At 42.2% G+C, this 23,708-nt stretch overlaps 3 protein-coding genes across 8 annotated transcripts in view; 1 reads left to right on the top strand and 2 right to left on the bottom strand.

Annotated features, from left to right (window-relative positions):
* The window catches only part of LOC116427685 (Fanconi anemia group J protein homolog), a 58,918-nt gene extending 54,239 nt beyond the window's left edge, over positions 1–4,679 (top strand). For 2 of the 5 annotated variants that reach the window (XM_031978322.2, XM_031978323.2), the window contains 11 exons: positions 1,727–1,856; positions 1,943–2,044; positions 2,117–2,210; positions 2,294–2,518; positions 2,593–2,826; positions 2,894–3,202; positions 3,278–3,586; positions 3,691–4,023; positions 4,080–4,273; positions 4,333–4,384; positions 4,458–4,678. In XM_031978322.2, coding sequence (XP_031834182.2) covers positions 1,727–1,856; positions 1,943–2,044; positions 2,117–2,210; positions 2,294–2,518; positions 2,593–2,826; positions 2,894–3,202; positions 3,278–3,586; positions 3,691–4,023; positions 4,080–4,273; positions 4,333–4,384; positions 4,458–4,553 — 2,078 coding nt within the window. In that variant the 3' untranslated portion in view covers positions 4,554–4,678. Of the gene's footprint in view, positions 1–1,726; positions 1,857–1,942; positions 2,045–2,116; positions 2,211–2,293; positions 2,519–2,592; positions 2,827–2,893; positions 3,203–3,277; positions 3,587–3,690; positions 4,024–4,079; positions 4,274–4,332; positions 4,385–4,457 lie in introns of all 5 variants that reach the window. The other 3 variants (XM_031978319.2, XM_031978324.2, XM_031978321.2) reach the window with 3 other exon arrangements.
* LOC116427686 (coiled-coil domain-containing protein 86) lies at positions 4,585–5,410 on the bottom strand. Its single transcript, XM_031978325.2, has 3 exons — positions 5,112–5,410; positions 4,835–5,039; positions 4,585–4,751 (listed from the first exon to the last, which is right to left on the bottom strand). The coding sequence occupies exons 1-3, from the start codon at positions 5,300–5,302 to the stop codon at positions 4,671–4,673; spliced, it is 477 nt and encodes a 158-aa protein (XP_031834185.1). The 5' UTR covers positions 5,303–5,410; the 3' UTR covers positions 4,585–4,670.
* Positions 5,411–6,581: 1,171 nt separating this feature from the next.
* Positions 6,582–22,106, bottom strand: Ptpmeg2 (Protein tyrosine phosphatase Meg2). 2 transcript variants are annotated; one of them, XM_031978345.2, is made up of 10 exons: positions 21,669–22,106; positions 19,642–19,875; positions 19,458–19,547; positions 19,109–19,249; positions 14,851–15,114; positions 13,978–14,366; positions 13,485–13,724; positions 13,131–13,281; positions 12,838–13,045; positions 6,582–12,686 (listed from the first exon to the last, which is right to left on the bottom strand). In XM_031978345.2, the coding sequence occupies exons 1-10, from the start codon at positions 21,699–21,701 to the stop codon at positions 12,457–12,459; spliced, it is 1,980 nt and encodes a 659-aa protein (XP_031834205.1). In that variant the 5' UTR covers positions 21,702–22,106; the 3' UTR covers positions 6,582–12,456. The 2 variants fall into 2 exon arrangements, with proteins under 2 accessions (XP_031834205.1, XP_031834206.1); XM_031978346.2 differs by lacking the exon at positions 21,669–22,106 and adding an exon at positions 20,246–20,606.
* Between the last annotated feature and the right edge of the window lie 1,602 nt (positions 22,107–23,708).

Below are 23,708 nucleotides of genomic sequence, written 5' to 3'. Positions count from 1 at the left end.
ATACAGTCGACGCCGAAAGTTATCGCACCCTTGAGAGACGCCCCCTTTAACATTGCCATCGAATTACTGACTCTCCGCGTCCGAACACTTGCGGCTTGTTGTTGCCTCGAGAGAACCGGGGATCGATGGTGGAACACTCGATGGGACTCGATGATCAATTCTCCTGCGGTTAATCTCCCTCCGGTTACGATGTTGTTCCTTCCACTTTTCTTCTCTTTTTATAATCCTGCAGCCATCGTTCGTTATATGGTTACGCTGGAAATTTTAATTAGAGCCGAACATGTCTACCGCGACGACTTGTAATTCGCCATCGCACTGTGGTAGCATTTGCTTTGCCCTTTGGAAAATCTGATGACAATTTTGTCGTTCTTTTTGTGTATACAGTGTAATAATTACTCGTAACAGTAACTTTTGGAACGGTAACTTTGGAACCAACACGAATAGAACATTTTCAATATCTTTCTTGGAGTCCCTTGATGTATCGTACGACTTCCTACTTTTTTTAGACTTTATATGATATTCATTAAGAAGTTGCGTTACGTCTCCATCTCGTGTAGCTATTGTTTCGCAATTTCTATTGGAGCAACTCTCAATCAAACGAACATAGCAACGAATAAGAACTTCGAAGCATGAAAGAAGTACTCATTGTTCCTGAACAAAATATCGTCCTCTCCTGGACGAACAGATTTAGCTGAACATCTCGAAACATCAGGAGGCGTTTCTTCTAGTTCCATGCTCGTCTCGGAGTGCCCCCCCCCCCCCCCCCGCCGCACGAACTCGATCGTCGAAATCCGCTTACGAATAAACATCCATTTCATGCCTTTCATCGTCATTTACGATCATTTCTATTTTTCTGACGCGGTAAATCGCACGAAAGGATTAATCCGCCGAGATCCTTCTTCTTCTATGACTCCTTCACGTTCGCTTCCCTCTTCCTCATCCACCCCGTGCCCCACCCGCGTTCATCCATTCTCCGATCTCTCCTTCGAGGCAGAACCCTGGCCCCTTTTGTCGACGGCCGTCGAGAGGGTGGATAAAACCACCCCTATTGATCCTGCTCAATGGATTCTCCGGTGCCCTTTCACCTGCCAGCGATCTCGCTGTTTTGACATTCCTCTCGCTCGTCCTCGCTCATTTCACGGCATTAATAGAACACTCGCTCGCTCGCTCGATCTTCGGAGCGGATCCTTTCAGTGGCGAACAACTTCCTAAGTAATATATATATATATATATAAAGCGAAGCGCGCCCCTTAGAAATCGCCCGCGTCGTCCATGCGAATCGGAGGAACATCCCACCCTCTCCTCCCAACACGAATTTTTTTTCTTCGTCGACGGTTCAACAATTTTTAAGTTTTATTTTTCTTCTCCCATTGCCATTCTTGTTTATCCGTTCCAATTCCCTTTCTTCATCCGGATCGGCGCCTCGGAGAATCCGTAAGGGGTTGAAAACCGGTTACATTGTGGGCATTAGAGTAAGATAATGTTTCGTCGATAAAACGGTAATCAAATCGATTTCAGTCATTGAATTGGAACGTGACGTGTGTTCTGTGGTAATTGGACATTTGTAGTGGAAATTTATGAGTTGATCTGATAGGGGCCGTTATCGTTCCTTGTACGAATGTCCGTGTAAAAGATTATTTCGGAAATGACTAACAGCAAAGTAATTTTCGAGACCACGAGAAAAATCTAGGCATGTCAAGGTTTCTTCAAATCACGTTTATTTCAGAGGCCTACGGTTTCTCCGTTGATGAAGATTTTTCGAACTCCGACGATAATTGTGATAAAAGATGCAAGGATGAATGTGATGATGTGGAAGGCGACGAAAGTTGTTTCGAAAACGCCTTCAAGAACAAAAGGTGAGAATGGGTTTAATACGTATATCTGGGTGATGTTCTTCTTGGAATACAACTTAATCTTGTGCGCGATTGTTACTTAATTTTAGAAAGAGATTGAAAATTCCAAAGATATACTATGGCACAAGGACTCATAAACAAATTGAGCAAGTCGTAAGGGAGTTGAAGAAGACTGCGTACAAGCATAAGAAGTAAGTATTTATTTAAGGTAGAATATTGGTCTGTAACACGATGGCGTGAGAAATATGTTAATTTCTTTTTAGAATGACCATTCTGAGCAGTCGAGAACACACTTGTATACAAAAATCCAATAGAAATAAGACAGACTTGTGTAATGATCTGCTGGACACTCAAAAGGTACATCCTCTCTTTTCAGAGAAATGGATAGTATGAACGACACTAAAAAAAAGTCATTTTTATAAAATTATTTATGCATTCAGCACAGGGGATGTCCATATTACAACGACAGCAACAAAAAGATTCTTACGGATTTCCGTGCAGTGGAAAGTCGTGGTTTGGGGCCAGTATGGGACATTGAAGATCTGGTTGCTATAGGGAATAATGAAGGTCTGTGTCCGTACTTTGCTGCGAGAAACCTAATGCAGCACGCAGATATTATTTTCTGTCCTTATAATTATATTGTTGACCCTAATATTCGTGAAAGTGTAAGCATCAATGAAATAGAACCTAAAAATACCTTTGAAAAACTTCAAAATTCTAACACTTGTGATCACCACAGATGCAACTCGATTTAAAGGAGCAGGTAATTATTCTTGATGAAGCCCACAATATAGAAGATAGCTGCAGAGAGGTGGCTAGTGTCAATTTCCGTGAAGATCATCTTCAGGCTACTGCTATAGAATGTGAGAGTCTCGCAAAACGGAGGCCCACTGATGCTTTCACATACACAACCATAAAACTCTATATATTAAAGCTACATAAGTTCCTTAAGAGCATTACACTTGACAAAGTTGTAAGTATCCATTATTTTTGCTTGGGCTGAAATTTGTTAAGTGAAGCTGAACATGTTTTGTCATCAGGATTATAATCGTGATAACAACCTGTCAAGCCCATATTGGACTGGAGCTGAGTTGATGGAACTTTTTAATATGTATAACCTCGGAGAATTTGAATACCCTAATTTTTTGACAGCCTGTAATGCTGCAATGCAGGATATGGTTAAAGCAAAGGAAGAAGGTCGGAAAAACTCTGAAAAGCCTATTATCTCTCCTAGTAGTAAAGTCTTAATTGGACACCTGGTGTTTGCATTGCGAATGATCACTTCCTCAGAGTTTATGAATGACTACAGGGCTTGTGTAATTGAGACTACAGTGAAAGATTTTAAATATGTGAGTAATAACCAGGGACGCAACTGTATGATGTTAAATTGTATATTAAAGTCAAAGTTTTCCTTCTAAAATTAGGTAACAGACGACACGTGGTTGTCAACGAAAACGAAAGAGAACTGTGCTCGGGTCCTGAAACTGATCTGCATGAATTCGGGAGTAATCTTTTCGCCACTTGCTCAGGCGGCGCATTGTATAGTTCTCGCGTCTGGTACCCTAACTCCAACCGGCTCTTTCCAAAGTGAATTGAACACGGCATTTCCTCACGTGCTGAACACAGCGCATGTGATACCAAAGGAACAAGTGTACGCTACATGCGTGCCAAAAGGACCAAACGGTGTTTCTTTGAAAGCAGACTACCAGAATGTGAACAGCTGGAGCTTCCAGGTTAATAATACGGGAATTCCCTAAACTACAAGAATTCCCCTTGCTTAAAGAAAACCGTGTTTACAATAATTTTCAGTTTTCTAGAAGATTTTCTATTGTTGTAGGATGAATTAGGAAAAGTATTGCTAGATATTTGTGAGTCGGTACCTCATGGAGTTCTATGTTTCTTTTCCTCTTACAATGTGATGCATACACAAATGGAAAGATGGAAGAAGAACTCCATCTGGAATAGAATCACTAGCATAAAGCATGTGTTCATAGAGCCTCGTTTTGGAAGTGATTTAAATAGTATTATGAATAATTATCGAGAAATTATAGGAGACACTTCGACTGGACCGAAAGGAAAAATCAACGGTGCCTTATTCCTAGCAGTTTTTAGAGGAAAAGTTGCCGAAGGAATCGACTTTCGAGACGACGAAGCTCGCTGTGTGGTAACGGTAAGTAAACTAAAGAAAATATTTAAATAGGAAGAAGTTAAACATTCCTTTTGTAGGTTGGTATACCGTACGCGGTAAGAAAGGATCCGGTAATTGATATGAAATACAAATATAACGACTTAAATACAGGGAGCTTGTTAAAAGGCTCAGAATGGTACTCGATCCAAGCGTTCAGAGCTTTGAATCAAGCATTGGGTCGTTGCTTGAGACACATCAACGATTGGGGGGCAGTATTATTAGTGGACGAAAGGTTTGTATAATCTCAGAAACGGTTAACGGAAATGGTTCATTTTAAATCGCCAATTTCAGATTTTTATTGCCGTCTAACAAGGAGAAACTTCCGAAATGGATTAAAACAATGGTAATTTATTTGCGACTGTAACCCAAATTTAACATGGTCTGGGCATTTCTACAAAATCTGATTTACTTTTCAGTGGATCACACAGAATAAATACGACTTGAGAAAACAACTTCGTGATTTTGTTAGTAGACAGAAAGCCAGGGAAACCACAGCACAATGTTCATTATGATATTATGAATAATCATTTTTCTTTATGTTTTAAGCTATTTTATTTTACTATAAAATATTTTACAATATATAAAATTAAGCATATACAAGTTAATGTAATTTCATTTTATTAACATTGTTATAAATTAAGGGTGTCTCTTTTTTGTATCGTTCTCAAATGCTTTTTCTTTATGTTCTTTAGTTTTGCAGTGTTTGTGATCTAAAACAAGAACATTAGTTTTATATGTATTTTTATACGCTTGTAACTTTTCTATTTAATTCACTAATTTATAGTTTACTTACCACTTGTACAACTTCACCCTTCTTCTGGTTCTCTTCAGCACGCTTCAAATTTGCAATTCTCCTTTGCTTCTTAGCTTCTTTTTCTGCATGTTTCTGTGCTTTGATTGCCCGAGACATGTCTTTTACCCTTTGTAGGTCATTCCTCAGTTTCTGCTTCTTCTCAAATGACAAACGTATTCCACGAGTTTTGATAATAGAAGAGAACCTATGCATGACAAACAAGTACATTCAAGTGTGTTCAACAGAATAAAAGTTAAACAAGTAGCACTGTACACACCTTTTCTTCTGTTCCTTCCATACTCTACCAGATTTTGGTTTACCTTTTGGAATTTGTATTTCTAATGCTTTTCCTTTTTTGATTTTTACTTCTTCTGTATTTGAAGTATCTTTATCCACAACTATAGGACTATCACTGAGAATATCTTCCATTCTCGTGACTTTTTCAACCGTACTTGTATCTTCACCCATAATGAAATTATTATTACAACCGCTTAATATACTTCCATGTGTAAACAATCAAATTTGGTTAGGTATTCACGTGGACGTAGCAGCCATATTAAAACACAACGTCGAGTAGCAGAGCCATCTCATTACAAGAAGCAGAAACTGCTCTGAGTATCTCTCCCAATCGGTAATTAATTCTGTAGTGTTAAAAATTTAATTTTTTGACCAACTGTTTTAACTAATTTTGTATATTAACTGTTCTAGCTGTTTAGTTGGGTTATGAGCGAGTCGAAGCCGATCGGCATGTCATAACATGCAACGTCTGTAAAGTTCGCCTTTTCTCATTTGAAATCCGCTCAATCGGCTCTCCGTGTTGGTAATAGATCTACAGGAATGAGGACTAGGATTTTGATTTTCCCTTTCAGAATAAGTAAGGTAGTCTAGTCTAGGATTTTGATTTTCCTTTTCAGAATAAGTAAGGTAGTCTAATCTAGGATTTTGATTTTCCTTTTCAGAATTACTAACAGAGTTAAATGTTTTCTTTGTATAATAAATCTAAATGTTATAATTAATTGTTCATTCCGATAGTCCTGTCTGATCTACGAAAAAGTCATTACGGTAATAATTATTAAAAAAAAATAATTTAAAAAATCCCAGTTCCTTATCCGGGTTTGGTGGCGCCACCTATAGCGAGAATGCTTAAACTTCAAACCGGATATTTTTGTCCTTCTCATTGCCAAATATTTACATACGTATTTCCAACCTGTGACATGAGAAAGAAATGGCAAGTGGCGCCATTGGTGGATAAATGTGCAAGGGACTATCATAAAGTGTAATTTTCCATATAGTTCTCTTTTTATCATATGATTTTCTATATGGTTCTAAAATACCGACACTGAGTTACATTATATAGATAGATTTAAGCTGTGCTAATAACTTCAGCATTTGAACGTAGATGGCGTTCACATTGCGGGAAATTAGCATATTTTAAATTTAAAGAAACATGCTTTCTAGCGTTTTCAAGCAACTAACAATAAGTAAACTGTAACTATATGAACTGGTGAGTAATCAATTATCACATGTGTTGTTTACTAGTAATATTTATCGCCCTTCCCCCGAAGTGTTTTAATTATAGAGTCAGACGAAATGATTTTTCAATGGTTTGCCGTAACGATTGTATAACATGCAGGGATGCAGAATTCAACGTTCTGTCTGAAAGATAGTCATTCTACATAAGAACTAATCGATTAACTTACAGCTACAAAATACAAGCGGTTCAGGCATAAAGTGCAAAAAGAAAATGTAAACAAAGAAATTAATGCCATTTATATCTGCAATATATTAAATAATTATTAGATACATTTATGTGCGATAGTCGTTCCGAAGTCATGTCACTCGTATGTACAATTTGTTTTCTGCTTCTTAATTTAAATCTCCGTTTTCTCAGACAACGTGTCGGTACGTATCGATTAAACGTTCAAAATCAACGAATCAAACGACAGGAATCGCGTGCGTTCGATTCACGCGTTAAAATATCTCTTTCGATCTTCCTTTTAATATTACTCGCTGCGTTCTATTTCGCGTTCCCACCTCGTTCTGTTACGGAAAAGTAGCGTGCTCTATCATCGGAATTCGCGAATCGATGCGTTCGATACGTCGTTTTCTGTCAATGGAATCGAAAGTAACCGAACGAGGAACAGAGAAACTACAGACGCCAAACGACGTAGAAGATACTACAGGCTGTTTCAAAGTGTACGGTCCACTCAATGGAAAATTTCTCACGAAAAAAAATTAGTCCAAAACGTGAAACACGCGTGCGTCGCACATTTCCGATTTATATTTCATTGTTGGGTCGCCTGCCACCGATTTGGGCCACATATTTTGAAACATCCGTGTAAACACATAACGCTTAATACTGTTGAATTTGCCCGTTGTTTTGAATGGGCCTAGGGTGCAAATTACTCGTCCGAACGCCTTACAAAAAAAAAGTGAAAAGGGTATAACTTTGGTACCGGCTCCGGTGGTATCATTCCCTTATCTGTTTTGTTTTTGCCTTTCTCTCTTATTTATCGTTCACGCGCTTCTCGTCCGCTACCCTTCACACGTCTGAGGATAATTACGAGATAGACACACACAAGTTTTCCTATAAAATCACACGTTATTACATTCATACTTAATTAAGGGCATAGGGGCGGGGGTGGTGACGAAAACGTTGAATCGAATCTTCAAAGAAAATCGTACCGTTTGGTTCAACCTCCGTGCTGAACGAGGAACACACACCCTTCCTTCGGCTTAATTACTCTCGGAACACGAAACAAACAAAAACAGGAAGGTAAAACAGAAATTTCACAAATGAAAGCAGAAGCGCGTGTTGCCGGAAATAAGTTGTGATTTTCGCTCTCGCCATTTTGAAAGTTCTCTGAAGAATGATATAAAAAATTTAAATGTACGTTCGTCAGTTATTCGACTTTTTTTCACATAGAAACTCCGTAACATTACGATGAGAAATTCCGGGAATACGGAGGTTGAAGAGTGAACCTTACATTTCACAACAATAATATGTGCGCATATATATACATCGTATATATCGTACATCGTACGAATACTTTAAGATAAACGTTTTAATAAATATTGTATAGATAATATAAAAGGGCATCGTGAACTAATTACAATCTTTAAACATAATAATAATAATAATAATAATAATAGCAATAATAGTAGTAATAATAATAATAATAGAATAGCAATAATAAACGTGATTGTACCGATAACATGCCCTTCGTAAGGTAACCCAAGAGTAGGAGGAACGTGCGTACATCGACAAATGTTCGAACTTATTTAACTCTGACTAAGCGTTCATAATAGTGCCTCTCGTTATATAAAATTCGAAGATCTCTCTAACAAACAGCGCTCACCGTCGACGATGTGCACGGTGCTAAAAACTTTTGCGCGTTTAATATACACAGACTCTGTACAGAAAAATACACGCGTTGGGTTGCGGGCAAAAAAGCTACACCGCCGCGCGAAACTTCGTTTTCTTTCGTCTCCTCTTTAACAACGCATTCTCTTTTCACAATTTACTCTTAAATATTTTTACCAATTATTTACACTCAACTTGAATCGAATTTCCTCGATCACTGAAACGTCGCAAAGATTCTCGCGTCAGAAAATTTTCGAGAAATTATAATTCGTCAGTAGCGCAGATTTGAAGAAACAGCGCTCTTCCAATTGTCCCAAGAAATCACCGGATTATAAATAAGAAAATCTCGTTTCCACTTCAATTTGTGGATCGATAAGAAACTCTTTCTGCCCGGCGGTGTTTCCCCCGGCGAGGATGGTTCCGTCCAGACGAGCTCGTTCGCCTCGCTCAACTTCGTTTATGGCAAATCAAATTGAATCGGACCGTCGGTCGAGTCGAACGGCAAACGACGTGGATCGGGAGATGATTAAGTTAAAGACTACGGCGTTCCATTTTAGTGGCAGGGCGCGCTCGAATGCAAGAAAAAATGTAACTGACCGGCCGCGGTGAAACGAAACGAATATACATTCCAACCGAGTATCACATAATCATACTTCCGGACAATGGAACAACCACATTTCGCCTCGATTACCGTTCACCATCACTCCCTCCCCCCTCTCCCTCTCCCTCACCGCTCTCTCTGGCGACTATTCCATACACACTTAACAAAAGGGATGGTCAAAGATTGGGTGGCTAGAAATCGGACAGTTTTCAACACTCATTCATTCGGCACACAGGCTACTCAAGTCGCTCGATAAAATACTTTAATGGCGGAACTTTGTGCGGTCACTGCTTTTCGCGTAAGTCTTCGCGGTGTCCGTTACATTGCCGCATAAGAAGTTTCTTTCTTCTTTAGATTCTTGAAAAAGTACAAGATTTAATTTTTCACTATTTCGAGTGGAGTTTAACGCGTTGACTGCTATCGTGGGCATCGATAATTAGATCTTGAGGATTGAGACCGATTACAATGAAACGATTGATGTTGAAAAAGTATGTTCAGTTACGTGGATAACTAGATAATAGTGTAAACTAAGAAATGTGATATTTTTTTATTCATTCTAATTATTAGATTATTGTTTCTAATATTGTTCGTCTTTGCTACGAAAAATAAATGATAAGCATGATTCTCGTGACAGTCGATGCGTTAAATGCTCTCAGTTGCTACAAGCTTCGATAAGGAAGAATGGAGATATAGACTACTATGACGCGAATTTTCAGTGAATACTTGAAATTGTTTAAGTGTTCCGAAAACGTACACAGCGCGTAAAATAATTTCGCAGGAAGCTGAAGGTACACATGTTCTCGTGCAACCTCGACATTGTCAACGCAAGTGGGTTCTCTGTTCAGAGCTCGCTCGGTAAAAGCCTTAAAATTAGAAATCACATATCCGTTTTCCTCTCTCTTTCTCACTGTTTCTCTTTCATACACGCACTCTCGCGTACACAAGAAGGCTTTCATGGAAGAGCGTAAACTTCGAATCAGCGAACATCATTCGACTAAGAACTTTAAACAACTTCTACAGTCGTCCCCTCGAGCAATAAGTTAACAACTTTTGAAACATATCGTCGACCACCGTTACAGAAAATTTCGAGCTTTTATTTACAACTTTACGTACTACAGTTGGACTGCGAAACTTTATACGTTCACGGTGCGTATAAATCTTAAAATAGAAAGTTACAGAATGATAAGGTTTAGTGACATTTAACATATCTTCGTTCTAGTTTTCATTTTTTATAACTATTCACGAAGAAGATCGAACGTTCATTTCCTTGAACTTAGTAGTAAAATAAGTCTGCACGAACTTCCGCAGTCCAACTATAATCTTGTTGAAACAACGTTACCATGTAATATCCAGAATTCCGTCAAATGTCGAATAAATTCAATAAACGGTTCGCAACAATTTCATCGCGCTACTTAGTGATAACTGTCAACTTATTCGCAGCGGCGACTGCAACTCCGTCGTGCGCGAAGCACGTTTGATTTTCCGAGATAAACTAGTCAATAATTTTCATCGATTTAGCCGTTTAATAAACGTTCAACACCGTATAATCTCTTCGTTTCAGCGAACGGAGCGTACTCGTTTTTAATATAACTATAATACGATGATCCCTGATTGGCAATCCCTGCGAAAGGAATCGTTCCACGAAATTGTTTCTCCTGCGAAGAGTGGTCGCAACTGCACGATCATCGATTCCGAGCGAACTTCTACCGATGAATTCACAGCAAAAATAAATTTGGGAACTCTGTGGATTTTTTGTTCGTCTCTCGCTCATAAACGGGCAATTCAAGTTTCCTTTTATATACAGTAATTAAAAACTCGTATATTCTTTGTATACTCTTCCAGTAAAATACAGGATAGTAGATCGATCGAAATCGGCGACCAATAATCGATATCCTCGTCAGCCAAACTTTTGTATCCGCGCGTTCGTGCTTTACTTCTACCTCAATGTTCTGAGATGATTTTAGTAGATAATCTTTGGTCACCCAAAAAACTGTCTATCAACACGATCGTGCCGGTTGTTATTTATTTTTTCTGAACGACGAAGGCCGTACGTCGTAACACGTTTATAATAATAGTAATAATAATAATAATAATAATAATAATAATAATAATAATAGTAATAATAATAATAAGAATAATAAGAATTAATAATAATAATAATGTTAAAGGATCTCAGAAACATATGCGACTATCCCATTGGACACCGATAAAACATCACGTACTTCCATTAAATACCACCATTCTCGTAACATTGATATTTTCCATAAATTTCATTTAAAAACGGTTCGCCCGTGTTCGATCGTCAGTCTCGAATGATTTCGCCTATTTTTAACCCTCTCATATAAAGATTCTAGAACAATCTATCGTTACGAGTTTGTACTTGGCGTAATTTCGGTATCTAGCAGTGCCCGGAAGCGCGAGATCGTCCATCTTGGAACGACGAATCAGTTGATTCGAGACCCTAGAATATAAATTGTGCTTTTTTGAAAGAAATATGACAATGCCAATATTTGTATACGATCAAAAGTCGATAAAATGAACGTTTTGGGGTAAAGATTAACTTTGTGTCATTACTGTTTCGAAAATAAAATTCTAATTGTCTTTCTTATGAATTCACCCTCAAGAAACGGTGTCATTGGAGTACTTCTTTTAAAATGGCACGGTTTGCACTCCAGAGTCTAATCAGCAAGAAACGAAGGAAATGTTGCAACGAGAAGAGTCGTCGAGTTGTCTGAAATCCGATCGAGACTCGAAAAAAGAAATGCAACGGTAAGCACAGTTAATCCAGAATGCAGGTCGACCGTGTTGAAAACAAGAAATCTGCGTAAGTTGCACACCATCAATGGTTCGTGACTAAGCGCACACGGCGCTAAAAGGTAATAGGCGCCGGTCTTGACCCGTTCGCTCGTAGCGATTTAATGAACAATGTTTTTCGACAATTATCTTGGAACGTTCTCCGTGATGAAAATCGCGTACAACAATGATTACAAACGAAGCATTCTTGAAATCTATGAAACAGGATAAATTCGTAGCCGCCTATACATTATATTTATATATAAATATGTATATATTTAATTTAATTTAATTTAATTTAATTGACATAGTAATTGTTTTTTTCTTTTTTAAATGGAATGTTTACAAGGTGAGGCATTTTTTTTATAGCGTGTCTCTAATAACTTCGCAACCATCTTTCAGAATGTACAATAAAATTTACATATGAGAGGGTTAAAGTAGGACCGGCGTGATCCGATCGACAGCCATATTTGTTTTCTCATTTTTTCTTTCTTTACATCGGTGCCTGCGGTTCACCATTACTATTCGATAACAACCTCTTTTACTATTATCTCTTCTTTCCTTTCCTTTTTTTTTCATTCCCTTTATCTTTCTCTCTCGCGAATTAAAATATCGCGGGACAAAAATCGAGAATTCCCGTTCGCGGATTTGGCCTTGGAGAAAAGTCTAGTCCTTCTGTTAGATATCCCCTAAATCGGTACGTAGCCTAACGTAAGAGTAGAAATCGGAAATATTACATCGATGGAGATGATAGCAAAAAATAACTTTCAGTTATTTAAGCTAGAGATAGGCTATGTAAGGAGACTATTACGCATACTTCGGGAAGAACATCAATCTCTGGTACATGATAATAGAGTTTATCCTCTAGTCGGAATCTTCTTCTATGGGTGGAGGTAACATAGCGAGATGTTGCGGACTAAGCATCCCCCTGGAGAGTGCGTACTCTGCCAGAGCACGATGGCAGAAGACGTATTGGTCTGGCATTTGAATACTATAGGCCCTCTGTGCTCGGATTTTCTCCACCGTTCCACGTATGTCCACGGTCCCGGTATCCTCTAGCCGCGATATGCAAATATCTAACGTGCAGAACGTTCCTGTACACACATTACCACGACATTTAATTTCGTTATTATTCGTTGCTTGTGCATCTTAATAAGACTCAATTCACTAATTATACTCCTCAATTGACCGAGCAATCCTTAAAGAGTAAACTGATTAAATTATTATTCAACACTCTCAAAATACCTGTCCTTCCTATTCCGGCACTGCAGTGTACAACTATAGGAGGTCCTCGCGGATGTCCGGCCCATGTGTCGCCTCGGTATGCGAGTAACTTATTTTGTTGTTGTCTTACTAAAGCTAGAAACTGTAACAGAGCCCTGGCCGACTGTGGAACGCCATAATCCGGCCACGCTGTGTACAGCATATGGCAAACCTCTCTTGCCTCATCAGTCTGAAATGATAACACGTATTGCTCACTCATCGCAACAGTCATTAGAAGCTAGAAATAGTGTTTAGAAACATCCGTTCGCCCGTACCTTGTTATTTGTCAGGAGGAGCATAGATATCGTATAATCGGGATTGGTGTCAACTTCGAGCGTAGTTACTGTGAAACCACCCGCTTGTACTTCGTCACCCGGTTCTGGGCCCCAATACTGTGCACATTTCGTACGTCCTCGTTCTACCACTCTGAAATTTACAAAAATCACCGTACAAAGTTTTCTATATGTAATTCCATTAGTTTCTTAATTATAAACTAAGGTCTTATTAAATAAATTCATCTACTCATGCGCAATATCAAGAAAATAGGAGTTTATTAACTTTTATAATTTCTATTGTGATTTCAATCATTGTTAAGCTATAAATCTGATTATTAACATGAGAAATTATACCTAGTAGTCATAACAACAACAAGTGTCTGCTGTTCCCAGATCATCCTCCAGAAATCGCCGCAGGTTTTCGGTAGAGGACCCTGCGTGCTGATAAACGCATTTTTTTGTTTATAGCCGTCGACGAAATTCGCGTTTATGTAATCGGAGGTGGAGTCTCCGTCTATTTGGGACAGGCACACTCTGCTGTGATCATAGCAAAGCACGTCTGTGTACCGATTTTTCGACTGGTTCGCTCTTAGTCTGAAACGTAACATAATTTTATTACAAGTACAGAGACATCTACAAAATTACTGCATAATTATAACACTAGGATTCTTTTTTTAAAATTATCTTATGACTATCTTAGTCTCGGGACTGCAACTAACTAAAAATTGTTGACATCGTAATATCCCCAATATTTAATTTTCATTTCCATGAAGTACCAATATTTGCAAGTTAATCCTTAGTGTCCCATTATTAAAAGAAAGTTCAAATGGTCATTAGAGGGACATACTTTGCATTGTTGAAGGAACCTTCCGCTGGTCTTTGCCTTATTTCCGCGTACTCCGCGACCAAGCCAGCGCGACCCCTCGAATGGATGTCTTCGATAAGCTGTTCCATGCTGACGGCCTGAAGTCCAAGGTCTCCGTGAAGGCTGTCGTCGTCGCTAAAGCCTGAACTAGCTGAGGACGGAGGCTGTACTGGTGACGGCGCCTCATCGGTTCCCATCCAGACGTCACCGTTCGTGATTTCGATGTCGCCGATGTTTGAGACACCATTTTTCACTTTGCTCTTATCGATTATAGGACTAGTCGAGCTACTAACCGTGGTTCCATTCGGATTCTGGGCGGCCGTGTGGTTTTTTGATGTGGGCGAAAGAGGACTACCCACCCTGGGGGTAACCTGCGCACGTATAAAGTACCTGCGTCATTATTCTCACCAGTACCGAGACATTTCGAATACATGATTACCGTTATATATATGAACTGACGGTATAGTAACTTCAGTTATCATAGAAATCATTTCCAAAGAAGATATTGCTTTTCTCTTGGTATTTTAACCGCAGCCGAGAGAACTACAATTTCTCCGCGAAAGTGCTACTCTTTCCTATTACAGAATGTCATTTCATTTTGTCACTTGAAAGCTATTGTTTTCCTCTGCGAAAGAGTATCTGGTTTCCTTGTTTCATTTTTTAACTGAAGATCTCAATTGTTTTTGGAGAACTTCTCCGCGGACCCAAAGAGTAGCTTTCTCGCGGAGACTGTACCAGGAGCCCAAGTCAAGGTGAGCATTTGACACAAAACAGTTGCGATTTTCTCAGAAAAATCTTGGACTTTAAAATGAGGAAGTCAATGCGTTGTGTCCGGTTATACAGAACGAGACTGACCTCGCAAAGTTCGCCCCCGCCTCTGTTTGTCATGGATTTAAGACAGTGGAGCAGCCATGCCTCATGCTGTACCTCCAACGTGCCCCCTAAACGGTGCGGTAATGACTCCCGTGGGATGTGTAACGTTAATTGGGGAATCGATACGGTGAACACTCTGTCCCTCAGTTTCTCCCGCACGAACAGCCGCAGGATCTTGAACGGCGCCTTGAACCAGAGCGGCGCGGTCACAATCAACACCTTCTTCAGTTTAGCCGGATAACCACCCTGCAAAACGATACACCACATCACGCAAATGATTTGTCAACCTGTTAACCACCTTAATCAGTAATCCTACATCTATATTTTTAAAAGTGCTTCTACAGCAGACACATTTATGTCCTCCTAAATCCAACATTTGCAATCGGGGACTTAAATTAGCTGCCTTAAAGTGAAAACGAGCCGTAGCTTCCAAAGACTTTAGCCAAAATAGATTCAGCTATCCTCGTGTTAATAAATTGACGAAAGGACAGAAAATATAAAAAGAAGAGTGCATCGGCCAAATTACAATCGAAGAAACAATTGATGTAATCGCGATGCGATCGCAGGATGCAACGACGCATCGATATGCACGTAGAAACGGCGGCGAGATCCGCGGTGTGCAAAGCGGCGTACGATATATCTTCTCCGGGCGACGTACGCACAATTAACTCCGTATACCCGACGGAATGGAAAAAAAAGAACATAAAAAACGCAGTGCGACGGTATTAAAAAAAGGGGGGGGGGGGAGAGAAGAAAGGCGATCGGTCCAGGTGACTGCATAATTTATTTTCGAAACGGAGCGACTTTCAAGATACGACCTTTCAAAGACGGTGCAATAATAGAACCCGGTATATAAACCGTTGAAGCAGCGGTTAGTGCCAACTGCGAGGGATCCGCGGGCACGGCATGTTTAACGCGCGGGCAGGTCTCGCACGTCCCCTGCGAGAACCAGCTTCGAGAATAAATAAGAAATAACCCTCCTCGTCAATGCGGCGGGATTCGATCGAACCCGCGCCGCGGTAGCGAATTATTCGGTCGGCGAGCGACGGCACGGAAGATTTTAGGTCAATGGAAAAAAAAGGCGCGTCGCTGAGACGAAACGAAGAGGAAGAGAGAAAGAAAAAGAGACAGAGAGAGAAAGAGAGGGAGAGAGAGAGAGAAATGAGGAGGAGGAAGAAGAAAAAAGAAAATGTTTCCCGATGTGGAGCGTGCAAAATGCGGCAGGCACGAGAAACTTAACCCTCCGTACCCTCCCCGCGGTGTGTATAGAGGGCGGAAGTAACCGTAACGGCAACGACGTCAGCAGCACGCACCACTACATCTCCGCGATCTTAAGCACACAAACCCTGTTACATCGAAACCCCGCGGGGCCAACGAGGAAAAACGAGAACTCCGAATGTGCTAGTCGATCGGATCCGATTATTCCCTTCTCTTTTTCCCCTTTTTTCCATTAATTCCAGTTCTCCGGCGACCGCGTAACAAATTAAAATCGGATACATCAACAGGAGGCAGAGAGATACGGTCAGTCGGGTAGATAGCGGCCTAGGAAACGGTCAATCGATAGATTAGAGTGTTCGTTTACCGTGAACAGTGCGGAGACGCACCAGGACCGAGTATTCTTTGATCGGGCATCGATCACGTCCGACTGACCCGAGCGGTGATTCGGTCAGGTCCAAGTCGGATACCCACGATGACACTAGTCCCAACGGTGTTTGCTAGTCTCTGAGTCACGATTTATCGTCACCGGAGTGACAGAGGGAATGACGGGCACGATGCGATCGAAAAGTCACTGCCGGCACTCGGTCAGTCAATCGATACCGCGAAAATTAGCGTAACCGTGTTCGCACGCTTGACACGGATCGAACGGTAAGCAAGCTCCACGAGTCGTGGAACATCGCAGCTAACAGAGTCCAAGTTGGCTCGCGAGGCAGCTCGGAACGCGGTGAAACTGCGGCCCGAAAAAGAGGACGAGCCGCGACCAGGCGAAAAAGAAATCGTTCGTGCGACTTCGTTCTCTCGATCCGTCCGCGATAACGCCGCAAAGGGGTCACGATGATTACTGACCGCGAGCGTCGCGACGTTCTGCCGCGTACGGACGCATGCGCGCCGCACCGACCCCTTCTTTTCGCCACCATCGCCGCCGCCACCGCCGCCACCGCCGTCACCACCACCGCTCGCTACGGACATCCCTTATGCAAAATTTCTTTCTGCCCACCGGGGTTCGGCGTGTGCGATTCTGTGTGCGGTGACGTATCGCGAGCAGGGACTCTCAACGAGGATTGACCGGGGATGAGTCGAGTTCTAACCCCTCGCGCGAACGCCGAGCAACCCCTGGCTTGCTTATTCGAAGGAGATTCAAGGGGGACGACACGACATGCACCTGGCACTCGGGGTCGAAAAATCGATTTTTCGAAAATAGGAGACTCCGTACGTGTTGCTGACTCTGGAAAGAGTTTATTGATTCCTTCAAGGGCGCACAGGCTTTTTTCGTAGCGTGTGTCGATGTCTGGGATTACGCGCCGTGGATTTATGATGATCAACGGTGGTCTTTATATAGCCGGTGCTTAGGAATCATGTGCAAAGTGCGGCCTATGGAGAAATCGAGGTAAGTTTCTTTTTTTGGTCGTGCGTGCGACGGATGAGAGATTGCGAGGATGATTGGAAAAGGAGTTTCGTTTCAGTTTTTCCTGAGATCGGTTTCTCGAAAAGTTGGCAATACTTGCAAGTATACGCTCATCGAAAAACAGAACAGTCGAACGAAATCTAACGAGGCGAAACCACCAAGAACAAGTTTACTTATAAGCTCACTAGTTGTGTAAACGATTTAGGAGCCATTCCAACACATTCCGGGCAGTGTCTGGCCATGAACGCCCAGAACCACTTGAACAGCCACTAAACTGGCGATCCCCTTAATTAAAGTCTTATTGCCAGTTGAAACTTCGGACAGCTGAAGTTTTGCTTCGAATCGGTCAAACAAACAAGGATTCGAAGCAATTCATCAATCGGGCAGCCGGTGAAAAGAGCGGAGTTTCAATGCCGGTGAAGTTGCGGATCGTGCCGCATAAACGCGAATAATAGAGCGGAACCGAAAGATTATCGGTAGGCTATTATCCGAATGGAAAGCGCCAATAGGCGTTACGTCGCGACGGCGGGCGTCGAGTTTCCCTTTCCGCGGACGGTGTGTCCGCGGGCATACGGTTTCAGCACGATCCACGAGCTTCCTGGTAAACAACCGGCTAAACGAAGACAGTATCTTTATCACGGTGTGCACGGTGACGCAAACACCTCGTTATAAATAGTTCGCCATAAGTACCCCGTAATTGAGTCATTCCGGCGAAACCTTTGTGACAAACCCTTGGCGAGCCCATTGCCGGCTCGGTTCACTGGGCAATTGCAGCCCGAGGTTTTCGTCGAGCGTGAACAACCCCTTAAAGCTTTCCTGTTCTTTGAGACGCACCCCTCCATGCGCGAGACGCTCCGGAATTACTTTACGTACCGTAACCCTCCATTATACCGGGTGTCCTCGAGAGGGATCTCGGGGGTTGAACGCGGATCGAATTTTTCTTTCAGAAAGGAGCAAAAGTTCCGGGGAATCGCGTTCATGAAACCTTCCCCACTGGATTCGCGTGATTCGAGGGAAGAATACCACTCGGATTATCGTTCGACGATGCACGCGCGATATTTGTAGAAACGATCAATTCGTATTTCGGGACCGTGAGGTTCAAATAAATTGAAATTGCGAAGCGATGCGAACCAGTCGCGTGCAGCACGCTAAAAAGTGTTTCGTTTTCCGCGACGATTTCTACATTTCCGTGTATTGCACGGAGCTCTGTCGTGCTCCAACGGCACGCGTGCGGTTACGCGTCCTGATTTCGTTCGCTAGTCAGAATAAAAGCCAAAGATGCTGATTAAATTTCCTGTGTAAAGATAATGGGCCATATTTGGAGCGATCAATTGGTGACGACAAAGCCCCTTTTGTTTCACGAGGCTCTGTCAAATCCGGACAGTGAATCCGTGAACGACATGAAAACGATGGCGGACGGCGGACGAGTGTGCGATTTGATGAATTTTCGTGGCGCCATTCTACCTATTCTTCCAATATTTTCGTTTAGAATATTAATACGATTATTTATTCGGTCTTCGACAGCCGTTTTCGTATAGTGAGTGAGTTAAAATTACTAAATTATATAATCGTGACGAGCGAAGCCGTTAACCGTTGTACGTGTGCGCCTCTACTCACCTTCAAGAGGGTGAGAATCTTCTGTGACAGATCGTAATCGAAATTCTGGTACTTGCTGTCCGACATATCGTATATGAAGACCAGACCATGCTTCTGGGTCTCCGCGCTTTCGAGTGCCGCGTCCAATTGATACACAACGCCCTGCGATGCAACAGAGAAAGTTCCATTGTTAGAGACGTCTTGTCACAATGCAGCCATTAAGCATCAACTTGTTGCATCATCCCTTATTATTCAGTATTGAAGTGCATTGTGTTCGCCAACACTAAATGGGAATTGTAAACTCTCTGTCACCGGTCTAATTTGCATGAACATAAGGGATACGCTGTTAACGTGATTATAGATTACTCACTTGCAGGGTTGTTTGATGCGTAGTGTTCTGAGGAAGGTGTAAATGCGCTGTGAAAATGGCTATGGCTGCCCCTGTCGCGTCCCTAGATGGCTGAAATGGAATGCACAGCGGGACAGTTGAGTCATGAGCATGTAATGAAAAAGAGATTGCCAGATTTCTCTGTTAACTGAATCTATCTCCTTACTAGAACTGTAAATTTTCCTGTGCGTAATTCACTGAGCAAGGGTTCCTGAGTAGGATACAGGAGTGCTAGACCTTCTCTTCTCCTGGTAGCTTCGTGCTGTTCATAGAGAGCTAATGCCCTAGCAACCTCGAACTTCCTAGCTGTTAAGAATTTCACTGCTGTGCTCCAGGACACTGGACCGGCTCTCCTGCCTGCCCGACACTTGTTCACTGCTTCTATAAACTCTTTTGTAGCCTTTAAATAAAAACAAAATGCTTATTACTTTATATGAAAGTTGTTAGAAGCCATTTCAATCTGACAGCAGAGTATCATATAAAGTATTATATAAAATTGGAAAATATGCTTCTTAGATCTAGTAAATGAAACTATAAAATACTACCAAAATCCTATAAGTACTAACATCTTATAATTACCAACATTCTATAATAAAAGATTATAATTCAACTATTGGATTACTTTAAAACTGATAACTTAAAACATGAAACAGTGATCGACTTCGGCAACAAGAATAATTGCAAATCGACGTATACAACAAATGTTACAGAAATTGATTGATTGAAGAATTCATTCGCACGGAATGCCAGATAAAATAAAAGGAAATTACCTTCGGCAGAAACGACAGAGAAGAAAACATACTTTTCCTGTGCCCGGCGCGTCTGATCAACAATCACCGGAAGCGGGCATTCATTCCCGGAGTTCTGACACTAATTAATCGAAAATAAGTCTGTCCACGGTGTTTAAAATGATCGAACGGTCTCACGGCGTTTCTACGCTTTCGAAACACGCGACAGTCATTCGTCAATGATTTGTGTACATGCCCTGAGTACCGATATAACTTCCGGTGCCCGACTGCCTCCCCACCGGCCACTTCCGCCATAGTACGCTCACCGGGGAGCCGCGGGCACGGTAAATGGATAGGTTTGTTCCAGGGTCAAGAAGAAACTTAATATCGCGAATCGATACTTCGGTAAATCCCCCGTTCCCTCCGTTCATGCCACCCACCGCCTACCCTGCTCTCGTCGTCGACGAACGCCAGACCAACCGGTCGGTCCGCCGTCTCGTTCGTCGACGAGAATGTCGCGTTCTACGTGAAAAAACGTACGCGGGACCACCACCAGCGGCAGCGTATCGATTTTCTTACATTTTTAATTTCCCTCTTGAAACACGCTCTTCATCCGCCTCCCTATATCTACCGTCGTCGTTCCGTCGGTGTTTATCGAACGAGGAAGGAAAGAAGCGTGTTTCTATCCGTCCGCCGCGTTTCACCATTCACTTCCTCATATTTAGATACTGTCTCTTTTTTCTCCTGCTCCATCTCTGATTTCGTTTCTGGTAATTATATGCTAAGTATTTTCGCCGATAATACTTTCCTTATTTTTTAATAAACGGATATCGTTAGACGAATTCTTCTTCGTATCATTATCAATTCGTCGTGAGACCGTTTCAGCCGGTGAATCCCCGACCTATACGCTAGCCGAGCCACGAACGATCGAGGAAGCCGGCTGAAACGTTATTCCCGCGATGACAGTGTCCGGCTGAATGGGGAACGTCGACGATCAAAGTCGACGTACGCACGCGAATCCGTTCGTCGCGCGCATTCAACAAGCATCACGTATGCACGTCTCGAATGGAATAATCGTCGCAAGATATCCACGGAAGCGAGTTTAAATGGATACCGGTTTCCATTGTCCTCACGATTTCCGTTGAAATTTTATTGACGAAAAAAAAAACGAGCAAGAAGAAAGAGAATTCAAAGAACCGGACAGACGAAGACAGACAGAGACAGTCAGAAAGAGAGAGGAAGAGGAAGAAAGAGCGAGCGAGTGGGATAAACGCAGATAAAGCGAGCGAGAAAGAGAGATGAAGATAGAGAGGAAACGAGCGACGATGTGTTTATATTGCACGGTGGTAAACACGTCCGCGTAGAGAATGTGTCTCTCGATGAAATCGACTGTACGCGACGATTACCAAAAACGGTTTTGGAATCGGTGTCGCGGTTCCACCGGACGATCGATGATCCCCCTTACCTGCTCCTGCTCGACGGTTAACGTGGCTGCCATTTTGACTTGACGCGCACTGACATAACCGACAAAAAAGCGCGCACCAACTCGCTAACGGATACTTATTCTCGAGCGTGGCACCGTGGCGATCTGCAGCCACATTTTGCGTGTACCGAGTCGCGGTTCTAATCCCGGTCCACGTTTTTTCACTCGCGTATACACCCGCGATCCACCGTCGACCGGTCTGAGTCACTTCGTCAACTGGCGGAGATCGGTCCGGCTCACGTTCATTGTCCGACGCCTCGACGCAGCGCTACAACCGTGCCCGCTGCCGTGTGCGGGTACCCTCTCTGTCCGTTCAGACGCTCAGCCGTCGTCTTTCTCTCCACAGGTTGAGCGCCATCTTGAACACAGAGACTGCACGACCCGTGTAGGCGACACACTGTACCACGCGCTACTGCCTCCTCCATAAGGGGTGTAACGAAAGTTTTCACGACTGGTGGGGAGGCATACTTTCGGTATTAAATGGTCGTCGACCGTTGGAGGGGGGAATTATCCTGTTCACCGGGAAAGACAAATTAACTCGTCGTTTATGTTCATTCGTATCGCGCCCGGTTACTTTTACCATTGAATTATTTATTCACGAAAAATTCTTCAAATTTGTTCCTACGCGATTAATAATGATTGTATTTCATTTAATGGTCTGTTTTTAGAAATAATTCTTCCACAAGGTTCTTGTATCGTTTTACTTCGAAATTCCAAACAACTCAATGAGTAATCGTCGTTCGGAAAGCGGCTTCTCCGCCCGCTATACGCCATTAGCTACAGATTTATACCATAGTTTTATCGGCTGTCTGTCCTCACGCCGGATATATACTATCATTGACAAATGTATAGCCATCGTCAAAAAGCTTTGCTAAATAGCCGGCACGGGTCTTACGGGATTTCGTGCGAAACCAAATACCGGAAACCAGGACACGTGGCCTGTGTAACGGAAAACGGGGCCGTTGTTAGAGCACATAGTCGGACTATGGATCGCCACGTAATTTCATAGGCGAGTTAACGCGAGTCTACTTTCCCGAGTATTTTTTCGTGAATAAAAATCGCGCTGCTCGAATTCGAAACGGAATGCGTCACGCCACGCTGGACGTAAGGAGGATCTATGAATGGAAAACGAGTTCTTCCTCTGCCCATTCCTACGTTACAGCCACTCCCACTTATCCCAGGTGATTCTTCGTTCAACCCGTCCCTTCTCTGTCTTCGGCGTCATCGTTAACTTTAGATACATTACTTTGAACGCTCCTCTCCGCCCTCGTCACTATTTATATCAAGTTGCGAAACTTTTCCTCGCGTGTTCCGCTCGAAATTCGTTCACTGCGCGTGCCGCGTCTCAACGGAACACCTGGTATAGTCAAGGAATCGTGCAAAGTCACTAGTATATCTCAGGAAACCTTGCCGGCAAGCTGCGAAAGAAATCAGAAATGGCTGTTGAATCTTTGCCAACGAGCAACAAGTTACCGTGTTATCTCGGAGCAACAAGTCCCATAATGAGATTAACTTTCAAAGTTCGTGCGCCAGTTCGGGAATCCCCTGTAAGGCTCGTCCATCATAATACCCGTGGTACCGGTGTTTCTGAAAATAATAATAAAGAAAGAGGTCTGGATCGATCATAGTATAGAGGTGCGAAAATTGTGATTCTATTCTTGCGCATTCTATTATACCATAAAAATGGAATCATTCGAATAAATCGAATGATTTTAATTGAGAACTTAATCACACCTCTGTACCTTACCTACCAGCGTGCGATTGAAGGGGTTGGTCGAGTAACTGATCTTTCGTTCGTATTTTTTTTGTAATATAAACATTTTTCTTATTCAAACGTATGTTCTTACATTTACACAGTACAAAAAATTATACTCAGACCTGCCGGCCCGCGGTTCATAATTGCTATGACTGGGGGCGGCCGGTGGTGGGGTGGTGCGGGACTTTTTGGGGGTGGATAGATTTCGATAGGAGCTAAGGGCTGTACAATTTGTCTCATCATCCATTCCACTCCGCCCCCAATAC

The sequence above is a fragment of the Nomia melanderi genome, chromosome 1, assembly GCF_051020985.1.
Source record: "Nomia melanderi isolate GNS246 chromosome 1, iyNomMela1, whole genome shotgun sequence".
Classification (NCBI taxonomy): Eukaryota; Metazoa; Arthropoda; class Insecta; order Hymenoptera; family Halictidae; genus Nomia; species Nomia melanderi.
This window is presented reverse-complemented; position numbering and strand designations above follow the sequence as displayed.